This window comes from Schistocerca americana, chromosome 2 (assembly GCF_021461395.2).
Source record: "Schistocerca americana isolate TAMUIC-IGC-003095 chromosome 2, iqSchAmer2.1, whole genome shotgun sequence".
Lineage (NCBI taxonomy): Eukaryota > Metazoa > Arthropoda > Insecta > Orthoptera > Acrididae > Schistocerca > Schistocerca americana.
The window spans coordinates 448209578-448226117 of record NC_060120.1 but is presented as its reverse complement, the minus strand read 5'-3'; the positions used below and the strand labels follow the sequence as shown (position 1 = coordinate 448226117).

Sequence of the window (16540 nt, the reverse complement as noted above, 5' to 3'; positions counted from 1 at the left end):
TAAAAGTAAATCAAGTAATTAAAAGAAGAGTAAAGAGTGTATTATTCAATGCATAAACTTGAAATGGTAGAACAACTATTTCTCATTGGAAATTGAGAATGATGGTAGAAAGCAAAGACTGGAGAAGGAGCAAAGTATGAAGATACAGGCAAACATGTGGTACTTGATCATGTCTACTGATAGTGGAAGAAGACAGGGAGCAAGAAGGGGTGATAAAGACATTCGTCCAGCAATCTAAACTTGGGGTTCACAATAATTCTGATAGATATATACTTACATCCCCCCTCCACCTCTTGCCATTGGTGGGGAGGCTTGCGTGCCTCAGTGATACAGATAGCCGTACCGTAGGTACAACCACAATGGAAGGGTATCTGTTGAGAGGCCAGACAAACGTGTGGTTCCTGAAGAGGGGCAGCAGCCTTTTCAGTAGTTGCAAGGGCAACAGTCTGGATGATTGACTGATCTGGCCTTGTAACAATAACCAAAACGGCCTTGCTGTGCTGGTACTGCGAACAGCTGAAAGCAAGGGGAAACTACGGCCGTAATTTTTCCCGAGGGCATGCAGCTTTACTCTATGATTAAATGATGATGGCGTCCTCTTGGGTAAAATATTCCGGAGGTAAAACAGTCCCCCATTCGGATCTCTGGGCGGGGTCTACCCAAGAGGATGTCGTTATCAGGAGAAAGAAAACTGGCATTCTACGGATCGGAGCGTGGAATGTCAGATCCCTTAATCGGGCAGGTAGGTTAGAAAATTTAAAAAGGGAAATGGATAGGTTAGAGTTAGATATAGTGGGAATTCGTGAAGTTCGGTGGCAGTAGGAACAAGACTTCTGGTCAGGTGACTACAGGGTTATAAACACAAAGTCAAATAGGGTAATGCAGGAGTAGGTTTAATAATGAATAGGAAAATAGGAATGCGGGTAAGCTACTACAAACAGCATAGTGAACGCATTATTGTGGCCAAGATAGATACGAAGCCCACACCTACTACAGTAGTACAAGTTTATATGCCAACTAGCTCTGCAGATGACGAAGAAATTGAAAAAATGTATGATGAAATAAATTATTCAGATACTGAAGGGAGATGAAAATTTAATACTCATGGGCGACTGGAATTCGGTAGTAGGAAAAGGGAGAGAAGGAAACGTAGCAGGTGAATATGAATTGGGGTTAAGAAATGAAAGAGGAAGCCACCTGATAGAATTTTGCACAGAGCACAACTTAATCATAGCTAACACTTGGTTTAAGAATCATGATAGATGGTTGTATACATGGAGGAACCCTGGAGATACTAAAAGGTATGAGGTAGATTATATAATGGCAAGACAGAGATTTAGGAACCAGGTTTTAAATTGTAAGACATTTCCAGGGGCAGATGTGGACTCTGACCACAATCTATTGGTTATGACCTGTAGATTAAAACTGAAGAAACTGCAAAAAGGGGGGAATTTAAGGAGATGGGACCTGGATAAACTGAAAGAACCAGAGGTTGTACAGAGTTTCAGGGAGAGCATAAGGGAACAATTGACAGGAATGGGGGAAAGAAATACAGAAGAAAAAGAATGGGTAGCTTTGAGGGATGAAGTGGTGAAGGCAGCAGAGGATCAAGTAGGTAAAAAGACGACGGCTAGTAGAAATCCTTGGGTAACAGAAGAAATATTGAATTTAATTGATGAAAGGAGAAAATATAAAAATGCAGTTAATGAAGCAGGCAAAAAGGAATACAAACGTCTCGAAAATGAGATCAACAGGAAGTGCAAAGTGGCTAAGCAGGGATCGCTAGAGGACAAATGTAAGGATGTAGAGCCATATATCACTAGGGGTAAGATAGATACTGCCTACAGGAAAATTAGAGAGACCTTTGGAGAAAAGAGAACCACTTGTATGAACATCAAGAGCTCAGATGGAAACTCAGTTCTAAGCAAAGAAGGGAAAGCAGAAAGGTGGAAGGAGTATATAGAGGGTCTATACAAGGGCGATGTACTTGAGGACAATATTATGGAAATGGAAGAGGATGTAGATGAAGATGAAATGGGAGATACTATACTGCGTGAAGTGTTTGACAGAGCACTGAAAGACCTAAGTCGAAACAAGGCTCCCGGAGTAGACAACATTCCATTAGAACTATTGACAGCCTTGGGAGAGCCAGTCGTGACAAAACTCTACCATCTGGTGAGCAAGATGTATGAAACAGGCGAAATACCCTCAGACTTCAAGAAGAATATAATAATTCCAATCCCAAAGAAAGCAGGTGTTGACAGATGTGAAAATTACCGAACAATCAGTTTAATAAGCCACAGCTGCAAAATACTAACGCGAATTCTTTACAGACGAATGGAAAAACTGGTAGAAGCCGACCTCGGGGAAGATCAGTTTGGATTCCTCAGAAATGTTGGAGCACGTGAGGCAATACTGACCTTACGACTTATCTTAGAAGAAAGATTAAGGAAAGGCAAACCTACGTTTCTAGCATTTGTAGACATAGAGAAAGCTTTTGAAAATGTTGACTGGAATACTCTCTTTCAAATTCTGAAGGTGGCAGGGGTAAAATATAAGGAGCGATAGGCTATTTACAATTTGTACAGAAACCAGATGGCAGTTACAGGAGTCGAGGGGCATGAAAGGGAAGCAGTGGTTGGGAAGGGAGTAAGACAGGGTTGTAGCTTCTCCCCGATGTTATTCAATCTGTATATTGAGCAAGCAGTAAAGGAAACAAATTCGGAGTAGGTATTAAAATCCATGGAGAAGAAATAAAAACTTTGAGGTTCGCCGATGGCGTAACTCTGTCACAGACAGCAAAGGACTTGGAAGAGCAGTTGAACGGAATGGACAGTGTCTTGAAAGGAGGATGTAAGATGGACATCAACAAAAGCAAAACGAGGATAATGGAATGTAGTCAGATTAAGTGGGGTGATGCTGAGGGAATTAGATTAGGAAATGAGACACTTAAAGTAATAAAGGAGTTTTGCTATGTAGGGAGTAAAATAACTGATGATGGTCGAAGTAGAGAGGATATAAAATGTAGACTGGCAATGGCAAGGAAAGCGTTTCTGAAGAAGAGAAATTTGTTAACATCGAGTATTGATTTAAGTGTCAGGAAGTCGTTTCTGGAAGTATTTGTATGGAGTGTAGCCATGTATGGAAGTGAAACGTGGACGATAAATAGCTTAGACAAGAAGAGAATAGAAGCTTTCGAAATGTGGTGCTACAGAAGAATGCTGAAGATAAGGTGGGTAGATCACATAGCTAATGAGGAGGTACTGTATAGAATTGGGGAGAAGAGGAGTTTGTGGCACAACTTGACTAGAAGAAGGGATCGGTTGGTAGGACATGTTTTGAGGCATCAAGGGATCACAAATTTAGCATTGGAGGGCAGTGTGGAGGGTAAGAATCGTAGAGGGAGACCAAGAGATGAATACACTAAGCACATTCAGAAGGATGTAGGTTGCAGTAGGTACTGGGAGATGAAGAAGCTTGCACAGGATAGAGTAGCATGGAGAGCTGCATCAAACCAGTCTCAGGACTGAAGACCACAACAACAACAACAACAACAACAACAACAACATATACTTACATAAGTCATTTTGTATCTAAAAATGTTCGTAGCCATTTTATCACACAAATTTTGTGCTTAGGTAGGTATGTTTGGTAATAATATTTAAAAAAAGATTTTTGAATACATTATAATTGAATATGATTGCATTGTTAAAATGTTGGGTTCTTATTGGAATTCTTTTGGGCATTGGACTTCGCTTACATTTTTGCTGAAGGTGCAGGTGGCGGAGGCCTCTGGTAACACCGGTGCATGTCGTAATCACGAAAATCCTCTTCCTATAATTTTCCTCTTCACTTCCTTCAGTAAATAAAATGCTTGATACGGTTTTTTATCAATACATTATTTACTCACACATAGGATACATCAAGATTGCAATACTTCATCTCTAAAATCGCACATCCTCATCGTACTTCTACATACGTGAGTCTGTAAGAGTGAAGGGGGAAAAAAAATTACAATAGTTGACTGTTTTTTCATTCATTTGTCTGTGCCTTGTCTTGCAATTGTAATTAATGTCTTTGCCAACTCTCTGGTTACTTGGTGTTCCAATTTTTGTTTTTTAATAAATCTTAATTTTATGGAACCCGGGGGCCTTTCATCATGTACTTATACAGTTTCCTACTATAAATTAATCTGATCAGCATAATTTTTAGCATATTTCTTAACAATAACCATCATGTTTCACTAACATAAATCAATGATGTATTTATGACGTAAGTAGTCAGCTGCAAGGACAGAAATGAAATACATGTGAGTGGTGATAAATGTCATAAACGGTTCTCTCTGGAACAGATGCGATAACGAACAAGAAGGGTGAAAATAGGTTGCCTTCTCTTACCAATAACCAGAATTTATTGGAAATGTCCATAGGTCAAATGGTGCTATTTATTACTCTTTGTATTTCAGAATTTATCATGTCTTCTAGGGCTGATAATGAAATTATGTGATTTGAGACTTTCTCGGCGTATTCCATTCGTGAAATCTTCTCGGGTGATCAGCCGAGTAAAGGCGTCGTCTTCTCGCAACGTTTCGAAGGGTTTCGTACCCATCATCTTCAAGCGAAGATCTTCGCTTGAAGATGATGGGTACGAAACCCTTCGAAACGTTGCGAGAAGACGACGCCTTTACTCGGCTGATCACCCGAGAAGATTTCACGAATGAAATTATGCTCTATCTTCATGTCTTGTATCTCCACATCAGATCTCTTGTCCTCTCCTATAGCAGTTCAGTAGTATACAGCAGACATTCTTATTTACACCCTCTTGTGTTATCGTTGTACAATGAGGCTAATGAAAGCACATTTCGAAGGACATATTTGTTAAAATTTAAAATAAACCTTCACTAATTTTGTGTTAGTTCTCTCCCATTTCAAAAATTGCAAGCAGAAATGATGCATGAATAAGCAACCAGTTGCAATAAATATTGATATTAGAATATAATGTAGGCAGAAGTGGAAGCTGTATTATAATGTGGACGATCATTGGTCAGTTACAGAATTTCGTTGCAGACATTACTGTGAAACACTTTAGAAAGGCAAATGAAATTCCTGTGTCAAACTAATAGCAGCTCTGTGACCCAGGCTAGAGTGCTGTGAACATAATGCTTTGGACACTAGCAGGCAAGCTGTTGTATCAGAGATACAGTTTTCGTAGAGATCAGAGTGCCGCTTAAAGAGTTCTTGGCATGTGGATATTTTGCCCCAGGCAGAATGAGGGAATGTAAATAATGGCATTTGGTGCACCCAGTTGCTTCTGCATCCACACCTTGCTGTGTGAAAATTGGCAGGTTAAAAATAGTGTGGCCATTAGAAACCCTATCATCAGAAATCACTAGATCTATCGGATGTGCGGTGAAAAATAAAGACCAAATAGAATTAAAATTGGGTAATGTACTTCACTTCAGAGTTACAGAATTCAGTTGTTCAAATGGTTCAGATGGCTCTGAGCACTATGGGACTTAACATCTTAGGTCATCAGTCCCCTAGAACTTAGAACTACTTAAATCTAACTAACCTAAGGACATCACACACATCCATGCCCGAGGCAGGATTCGAACCTGCGACCGTAGCTGTCCCGTGGTTCCGGACTGCAGCGCCTAGAACTGCACGGCCACCGCGGCAGGCAAAATTCAGTTGTAGGCTTTAACTAAAATAAAGCTGAAAACAATGATACAGATATTGAAGGGAATAGAATAGAATAGAAAGACTAATTTTAAATATAAACCAAAAAATCCATAATAGTCATCCATATTTGCATACTAGTGTGCTCATATTCTAATGAAGATGTTGATACCCTTCACGTAAATTTTTAAGTGATGATAATAAATCTCATCAGAAGATAAGAGTGTATTTAAATGAAAAATTAAGACAAAACCTAGGTATTGACGTCTTAGTGGGAATGCAGGAACATTGGGATTGTACATTTGCTGGATGTGCTGAGAACATCATGTTTCTCTTGAACACATTCCCATGGAAGCAAATGAATAGAAAATGGACATCACAGAGTCAGTATGGAACTATAAGAATGCAGTTGACATATTATTTGTAACAATAAAGAAATTGTGGAGAATTTGTAAGTGATCCATTTGTAATTCATTAACAGTAAAAATTTGATAATCAGTTGTTGGCTTCAGGCCTAGTTTTTAATATTTCAGTCCATATTTTCTGCTCCTACTCTATGATTGTAAAGCACTATCACATTCTTGCCTGTGTGTAAAATCCTATTTGTACATTTGACAGCACAAAAAATGACCATGGCTCAAATTTGAATTACCTGTCATGTTACATGGGAACTAGTCACATTATGGGGTGTACAGATTTACTCATAAAAGTAAAGAATACTTTTAATTGTGAGTGTAATAGAAGGATTAATACCTTTTTTTACTCATGACATAAGAGCAGACCTTCTATAAATGTGCAAAAAAACTGCACTGTGTCATTCATATCATTGCAGATCTAGTAAAGGCACTTCATTTTGTGATGTGGAACCAAGAGAGGTAAGAAGTACTTAAGCATCAGCAGCTGCAGCATAATGCATTTGTAGCTTAATGGCATATTTAGTTGGAGTTGTAGAAGGAAATGGTGACAATGTTTGGTTTGTATCTGGCTTAGTATATTTTCTTCTACTGTACAAATTTGTTTAATCAGTATAAATCATGAAATTAATAAAATGAGCATTTTATATTTCATATTAAATATTTTTGGCCATGATAAGGACACAACATTTGGCTTTCTCACCAGTTAATACTCCATCCAAAAGCTTTCGGTGACGTGCAGCAATCTGTGAGGGAGTGAGTCTATGAAGTGCTTGATAAATCTCTGTTTCTGTCACCTCCTTCCATGCAGCTATGGGTTCCAAAGATCATTATGGGTTCATGGTGCAGGGTCAGGCCAGTTTTCTCACATGGTCTGTTTCATCTCTGCCCATATAATTTCAATAATGTTTAGGTCTGGTGCAGGAAGTCGCTAACTGAGAAACCTCATTTTCTTCCGCAAACTGCTTCCACACCGTGACTGATGTGTGTAGGAGACTAATTGTGCTGGAAATGTGTTCCTTCCGCTGGATAACACACACACACACACACACACACACACACACACACACACACACACGGTCACCAGTCACTGCAACATGAATTAGATGTATTTGAGGTCAAAACAGTCCACTAACAGTGTGTGTACTTATACTGGACAATTACTTGCTGGGGACAATACCGATTCATCAGAAAAGATCATGCTCCTCCAGCCACAGTTGACAATGCCCTTGGCAAATGCTGATAAGTAGACTTGATGACTTCACGGAATTGCTCCTTAATGGCTGCACATTTGCTAAGTAGTCTGACCTCCCAAAGCCAATGATGAACCTTAATCCAGTGATCCGAAAAATGCAGTAGTATGTTTCAAATGTACCGTATTTAAAAAAGGATTTTGATTTACTTTAGAAAATTTCATTGTCCTGGACAGTGTTGTTACACGCCCAAGTCCAGTTCCCACATCCCTACTGACTTCTCCAGTATTTTGATAACATTTTGTCCATTGTTGTCCAGTGCACTTAGGAATCCCATACTATACCTCAGATGGAGATGCTGTCATTTCCTGTCTCCCACAAGAATATGACATGATCATGAGCACCCAGTTATTGATCAGGCATGGTGCTTGAGTAATGTAACGTGACTTGACTGAAAGAGATGTGGTGCATGTATTTGACCTTCCTCATACACTCTCATTGGCTATTACAGAAAAATTGGAATGTTTACAGACCTGACTCACGGCAACATACTGTGAGTTTATTATCAATGAAACTCCGTAAATAATTCTCGCGTATTAAGCCAAGTAGAGGCAGTAAATTTAATTTTTTGACTACAAGGCAGTAATTCTCCTCTAGAAGTGACTGTCACTGATTCATAGCCAAACTTCTCACCTTCCGTGGGAAATTAGCTGAACATTTTGAACATGTGTTTTGTGTAAGATATAATACAGTGGAGGGCTTCATAACCAACAAATTCTTGTGACAGATCTGGAATACTGACAAGATCAGTTCCCTGTAATTCTTGAAGTTGTTCCTAAGCAAAATATTGCATTTCATCCACATCATTGCTGCTGTACTGGACTCTGACTCTGCCACTTCATTGTATTCTCCCATATTACTTTGTAGAATTTTAGCCATTGTCATATTGATTGGCAGTGTTCTTGCATATTCATTTCTATAATGTAAAGATTGCCCATCATCTCATATGTGGTGAAGTGAGAGACTGCAGCACTCTAATGTGGTTTAAATTGTCATTTATTTATTCAACGGCTCACGTACATTTTAAAGGTGGGGTAACCCAGTACCATACCATTTCACAGTACTCTATTGTTGTTTTTTTCCTCAGATTCCATCAGTTTCTGTATGAAAACTTACTACTTTAAATTATTGATTTACAGTTAAAAAATTGAACCAATTTTGTGCTAATATGTCAAATATTTTAAAACTGAGCTGTTGCATTTATGAGTTTGGTTTGGTCAGAGACCAATGTAAGAAACCATCTGCATTGATGCAAGTGATACCAACACTACTGGGACATGCAAATAGTTGACTGTGTACATTTAATTTTGTCACTTCCTTGATGTTGTGTTGTGGGTGCTATGCCTCACATTAGGCTTGTGGAGAAGTGAAAAACATGTTTATCAGTAGAAAATCCTGAATGGAATGGATGTACTCTGATATGTCATTCCTTATCAAATAGAAGAGTTGTTCTCCAGTACACTAAGGAATAACCTAAATAGTTTAACAAATTTTTTGTGAAGTGTAAATCATGATGGTATGCTCCCTTTATGTAAAACAGTCTTTTATCAGCAACAGACAATACAATAAATGCAATACAGTTCAGTTTACAGACATGCAATACAGTAAAGAGCCTTGCAGTACGAGACAGCAAAATCCCACTCTTCAAGATTATCTCAGGCCACTCTTCCTCCCTCCTCCACACACACATATAATGTATGTGAGTGACTACTATTAACATATTTAGTTATTATCAATATACTTTGTATCAATTGAAATTAAATATCCTTGTAATGCAAAGTGATAAAATATTACTGATAAATGCATTTATTATAAATACATATTATACTGAGCATATTTTCCTTGCAGAGAAAAGTAATACTCAGAGCTGAGAACTGTCAAGAATGTTCATGGACAAATAATGAATAAACAAACATTTGTTATTAACAAAGTCTATTATCTATTTCATTTTGCAAAAAAATTTGTGTTGTGATGAAATTTTATGAAATAGTTTCCATTTAAATGTCGCTTATTGAGAAAGCTGCCACCTTGTTCTGACGTGGCTTATTACCTTCCTGTAGCTTCAGTGCATTACAGCCTTGTGCACAGCTCAGCAAAAAATGAGTGAATCTCACTTATAATAAGCTTTCACTTATCTGTAGACACACGCCACTAGGGGATTGTCTCATCTTTCACTTTCAAAAAGATAGCATGTATATTCATCACAAAGCGTCCCCAATAATGTTAGTAACTGAGATCATAATGTGCATTTATGCTGGCATGCCTGATCATTACAATGTCATTTGTGTATGACCATGGACAGTTATCTTAACATTACATTTCTTTTAATCATTAAGCAGAACAACTTTAGCTATTCATATGTCCCACTTCATGGTGTAAACAATTTGTTTGTTTTGTTGACAGCCGATGGGTATAATGGCGCTTCTAGATGAAGAATGTTGGTTTCCCAAAGCTACGGATAAATCATTTGTAGAGAAACTTATTAGTGCTCACAGTGTACATCCAAAATTCATGAAGACAGACTTCCGTGGTTCAGCTGATTTTGCTGTGATACATTATGCAGGTCGTGTAGACTATTCGGCACACAAGTGGCTGATGAAGAACATGGATCCACTTAATGAAAATGTAGTATCTTTGCTCCAAGCTTCCCAGGACTCCTTTGTTGTGCAAATATGGAAAGATGGTACGTATAATTTATTTCATACAAGTTTTGGTTAGATGGTGGTAATAACAAACTTACTCCAGTTTTTTTTTAATAGAAATGTGCTGAAGACAGAAACCTTTGGTGAAATTTTTGTACATATTTGATACACTGAGTATGATGAAATTTTTGAACCTATTTGATACACTGAGTATGATGAACATAACTTACATCATGTTGTTAAAACTGAGACAACATAAACCAAAATGACTCAAAATACTTAAAAGTTTGAAATTTAAAATACTTCAACTTGAAATATGTCTATATTATCTTTGTCATGTCAGTAATATAAGAGCCTAAAGATTCTTCATTAAGTTGTGTGTTCTCTAGGCATTGACATGTCTTGTAGATGTATTGAAAGTTAGTTTCTGAACTTAGTAATTGCTGTTGAAAAAGTATTTTTATTATTGATTCTTTATCACTTCATTGCCGTCAAGAAATAACTAAATTGAACACCACCCTTTGTTTCACCATCCTTCTTTGATCAGTGCAAATGGTTGTGTGAAATTTTAATTGATACCCACAAACTGAGGTTCAGTTAAGACCATCTTTTTCCATGGGTAAGAATTTCTTTTCTAGCATACCTTTTTTTTAGAATTTCAACAGTTGTTTAAAGATCTTAACGTAAAGAAATGAATACAAAAAAGTTACAATATTTTCTCTTTATACATTGTGTGTCAAAAGAAAGTTTATATATTTGAAGACCTCTGTGCATGCACAACAAATCAGAGAAGAACGGAGGGGAGGAAATGTTTATCACTTGCATGGCTTTTAAGAGTTCAGTTGATATAGAGCACTTCTCAGGAGCGACTGCACATTCTGTGTGCCAGAATTATAAAAAACTGTGATTTGGAAACTGTAGCATGAGGGGAATTTTGCAGTGATTGTAGATTGCATAATGTGAATGATGCCCCATGTGTTCCCCGTATCTGGAAATGAATCAAAACATTTGAGGAGGCCAGCTCAATACTGCCCAAACTGAAATCTGGGTGACCCAGGTAATAAAGAATGGGCGAATCCTTGGAGAGTATAAATTGGTTGTTTGTGACAGTCCTAACCTCTCCATTTATAAGCATGCGTGTCCTTCAAATGTGCATAGATTGTCACTGCAGCAAATTTATTTATTTACACTTAAAGTTCTGTAGGACGAAATTGAGGAGCAAATCTCAAAGGTCATGGAATGTATCAGTACATGAAATTACAGCATAAAAGCAATAACAGATAAAAATAAATGTTTATGAACCCAAAAAAAAGTCAAGCTATAAGTTTCAGTAAATGCAGTCAATTATATCACATAAGAATCAGTGTAATTTTTCAAGGAACTCCTCAACAGAATAAAAGGATTGACCCATGAGGAGACTCTTCAGTTCAGATTTCAAAGCATGTGGATTACTGCTAAGATTTTTGAATTCTGGTCTTCTCATGGTAGCTTATTGAAAATGGATGCGGCAGTATACTGCACATATTTCTGCACAAGAGTTAAGGAAGTCTGATCCAAATGCAGGTTAGATTTCTGCTGAGTATTAACTGAGTGAAAGCTGCTTATTCTTGGGAATAAGCTGATATTGTTAACAAGAAATGACCAAGCTAGTGTCATCAGCAAACAGAAATATTTTGGAGTTACCTGTGATACTAGAAGGCATATCATTTATGTAAATAAGGAACATGAGTGGCCCAAACACTGATCCCTTCTGGGGTACACCCCCCCCCCCCCCACACCCCCCTCTTTGACCGCACCCCATTCAGACCCCACATCACAGCTGTTCTCACACTGTGAATAATGATCTTTTGTTGTCTGTTGTTCAAGTAAGAGGTGACCCAATTGTGAGCTATTCCCCACAGTTCGTAATGGTCCAACTTCTGGAGCAATATTTTGAGATCAACACAATGAAACACCTTAGTTAAATCAAAAAATGTGTGTAGCCTTCAAAACCTTTTGTTTAACCCATCCAGTACCTCGCAGAGAAAAGAGAATATAGCATTTTCAATCGTTAAACGACTTCTAAAGCCGAACTGTACATCTGACAGCATATTCACCATATAGCAGAGATGGCAGAGTCTCTGCGCTTTGCTATGTGGTGAGTAGCAACTTCCTTCTCATAATATTGTTACATTCCATCCTGAATTTTTAATTGTTTGATACCAAATTATGTGATATAAAATGATAAATTATCCTTACATATACAGCCTCTTCAATAACTTTAGCAAACGCTGATGGTGTAGAAATAGGCCTACAGTTTTCTACTTTATCCTTTTCTCCCTTGTTATAAAGCATCTTTACTACTGAATACTTAAATTGTTCAGGAAACTGACCATTCCCAAAGGAGAAATTACAAGAATGGGGCTGCTAGGCACTCCATCATATCCACGAGAGTCCTTAGTCTGCAGTGATTTAATTATTCGCTCAATCTCCCCCTTTTCAGTATCACAGAGGAGTATTTCAGACCGTCTCGGAAGCCATTTTCCAAGAGAGTTACGTGATTTCCTATAGAAACAAAATTTTTTATTTAATTCACCAGTAATGCTCATAAAATGGTTGTGAAATACTGTACATATATCTGATTTATCAGTAACAGAAATATTTTCACTACTGACTGACTTTACATTGTTGACCCTGTGCTGCTGACCAGACACTTCTTCACAATTGACCATATACTTTTAATTTTATCCTGTGAATTAGCTCTTCTGTTGCACACCACATACTCTTTGCCTTCTTAATAACATTTTTAAAGAGGAGGCCGATCATGACGCAGAAATAGTTGCACGAAATGCACATTAGTGCCACCAGTTTGAGCAGCTGTCTTTACCAGGTCAAATCTACATCATATTCCCTGTCTCTATCAAGACTATTCCCTGCTCCAACCAGTATCACCACCTGATCCTCATTCATAAAATTCCTACTTAACTCCTCTATGGTGTCAGTTACCTGAGCCAGCCTTGCACTAAGCTTCACGATGCTGATGACCTGGTACTCACTCCCCAACACTTCCTGCAACTGCTACAAAAAGACCTTAAACTGCACCGTACTAAATCCAATTGGTGCAAGAATTTAAGTCCCAAGATGGCAGACATAGGTTGCAGTTCATTAATGATATTGACTGAGGGCCCTTCATTTATCATCTCCTTTTCTATCAGACTCATTTTTGGCTGAATGGCCATGATGGTAAGCAGAGTTACCAGTGCTGGAGTGCAATGAATCCTGAACTAAAGCATAAGAAACCTCTTCTTTTGCCAAAATTTACTGTATGGGCTGCGATATTGGCTTGAGGAATAATTGGCCCGTACTTCCACAAGGACGAGAGCAGTTGTTCAGTTACAGTGAATTCGGAACGTTATGTGATGATGTTATGACTTTTTGGTGCCTGCATTTCAAAACTTTCCTGGTTATAACCAAAGAATATTGCATCAGCAAGACAGAGCCGCAGAACATGCATCCAATGCATCTATACTGTAAGTTCATGACATTTTCCCTGACAAGTTGATCTCCAGGAGGGGTGACATTAATTGGCCCCCACAGAGTTAGATTTGAGCCCCATGAATTTTTTTGTATGGGGATATCTCAAATGTAAAGCGTATGTCAATAATCCGATTTATCTGGAGAAATTCAAAGAAAATATCCGTAGTGAAGTGGCAACCGTCTTTTTGTCTATATGCCGAGCTGTCGTGCAAAATTTTTTTAATCATTTAAATGAGTGCCGAAGGCATGCTGGATTGCGTTTAAATGATATTATTTTTAAGAAATAAAGTCCTAAACTGTATATTTCCATAATAAGAGTATATTATCATAATAAGAGTATATTATCAATAGACATCAACCTCTATTTTATTTTGGCACATAAAGTATAAATTTTCTTTTGAGATACCATATATTGTACACATCAGTTAAAGAAAGAATAGGAATCTGATAAATCTGGTTCCTCAACATGAAGAAACATCAGAGAGAGACAAATATTCTTGTGCATTGTCTTAGCACTGTGGGAGGCCCGTAAAGTAAGGTGGCGCCGTGTTCAGTGTGTTGAACTCTAATTTAGTAGGACTAGGCATCAAATCCCCATCCAAAAATACAGATTAAAGATTTTGTAGTATCTAATTTCATAGAGATGAATCCCGTGTTGTCTCCATTGAACATGAGATGATTTCTTTCACAGTCCTTGTCAGCTCTTGTACAGGGTGTCTGATACATTTTTGTACACATATAATCCTTATTTGATGACAATTATGGATGTCACCAAGGTGGTGAGCATGTCAGTTTTATATCACATAACTATATTATATCACTAGTATTGTTATAGAGTAATTTACTATAAAACTAAATATGTTCTTATCTTACTGTCTGTAATCTTTGCTGTTTTGCTACTATTGGAATAGGTGTTTAAATTTATTGTTGCTTTCTGGGAATGGATGGAGGATACTTCATAACAAATTGTTACACTCCTCTAATTCTCTACCAACGTAAGAGAAATTACCTATTTAGTATCAATGATGTCTTATGTTTTCCTCTTATTGACTGTTGCCATAGTAATTTGTGTTAAAATAATTTTATGTAGACCTTTAGAAGTAATAAATATGTTAGCGATTTTTCCTTGCAACTGGTTACACTGCTAGCACTGGCATTCAAATTCTAGCTTCTAATTTCAGTGGGCATTTTTAAAAAAAACTGCTTTACTTTGACAAAATTTACAAGTACTTATTTTATTAATTACGACAGTTATCCTTACAAAGATCACAGTTTCAACAGAAGTTACTAAATCGGTTAGTGTGCTGTCAAATTTTTGATGCGATACAGTGAAGATTATGATTTATTCATTGTGTGTGCCCACTATAATTGCACAGTAAGAAATGTTCTTGTAACCACAACGAAACAAAAAAAGCGAAATGTACATAGAAAGCTTATTATAGGCCTGTGAAATTTATAACAACTTATTTCACACAGGTTTCTATGTGACTAAAAGTGAAGACTGGGAGAGGGGAGACAAAATTTGGGCGTTTCCAGGGTCAGTAGTTAGTAAGGAAACTGCTTGGAAAAGTGATGAGTATGCAGCCACTCGTGTGTGTGTGTGTGGGGGGGGGGGGGGGGGGGGGGCGTGAATAATGTCAGAATATCATAAGCAAATTGAAGAAAAGAATTTTTCATTTATCAGAAGTTTAACAATAAACCATAAGATTAACATATGATACCTATTTTTTTACGACTGTAAAGCAATTCAGAAAAGATTATCTATATTACTGATTCATATGTTTCAAAGAATATTAATATGTAAAAACATTGAGCTTTCAAATACTTTCACAAAACATTTTCAGAATCCCAAAAATTCATAGATAAGCAGAAAATAATTTCAGATGATGTTACAAAGTGACTTACAAACTTCCTAAGCCCTCCTAATTTACTTCTTTTCAAATATGCTATCTGAACCTCACAACTGGACAGCTCCCAAATTTAATACAAAGACATTTCAGTGAATAGGTGTCGTGTAATCAACAGATGATCTTATGAACTCTTGCTATCCATTTTAATGGCATCTGGTGGATGGCCTATCATGATATTCACCAGAACTGCTTACTGCCCACACTTCACTTCCATAAGAGGCTAAACTCCATACAAATAACTTCAGAAAAGATGTCCTAACTGTTACATTTATATTCAGTGTTAAAAAATTCCCCCCTTTCTCTCTACTTTGGCCATCATAAGCTACTTTGCTACCCAAATAGCAAAACACTACTACTTTCTGTGTTTAATTTCCTAATATTCTTATCTAATTCATCACCTGATTTAATTTGACCACATTCCATTGCCCTTATTTTACTTCTGCTGATATCTTTTTTTTCCATTTAACTACTCTTGCAAGTCCTTTGCTATCTTGGATAGAGTTACATTGTTATTGGCAGATCTCAAATATTTACTTCTTCACCTTGATACCTGCATTTTTCCGAGCCCAAAGTGATCTCCAGGGATATACCAGTTTTTCCATTATTCTGTAAATAACCCTTGTTACTTTCTTGCAAGCATGATTTACCTTACTTAACTGATAGTACAGTAATATTCACACATGTTAGCAACTGCTTTCTACGGAACTGGAATTATTACTTTCTGCTTAAAATGTTAGGGTTTTTCACCTTTCTCATACATCTTGTACACCAGGTGGAATAGTTTCTTCATAATTGGCCCTCCCAAGGAGATCTGTAGTTATGACAGAATGTAGTCTACTCCAGAGGACTTATTTCTTTCAGAGCTCTGTCACATTATTACAGTACATCTCATCTTCACCTGCTTCTTATTATCTTTTTATAATATTGGCTTCAAGTCTGTTTCCCTTATATAGACCATCTACATATTCCTTCCACTTTTTGCTCTTTCTTAATTTGCTTCGAATAGGCTTTCCACATGAGCTGTTGATAGTCATACAGTTACTTCCCTTTTCTTCAAAGGTCTCCTTAATTTTCCTATAAGCTGCACTTATCTTTCCTCTACCCATAGGTGTTTCTACATCCATCAAT

General features: G+C 37.3%; 1 protein-coding gene across 3 annotated transcripts in view; it reads left to right on the top strand.

The window, feature by feature from the left end:
• Positions 1-16540, top strand: part of LOC124595676 (myosin heavy chain, non-muscle) — a 280898-nt gene that overhangs the window by 208537 nt on the left and 55821 nt on the right. For all 3 annotated transcript variants that reach the window (XM_047134535.1, XM_047134534.1, XM_047134536.1), the window contains one exon: positions 9748-10027. In XM_047134535.1, the coding sequence (XP_046990491.1) occupies positions 9748-10027 (280 nt within the window). The remainder of the gene's footprint in view (positions 1-9747; positions 10028-16540) is intronic.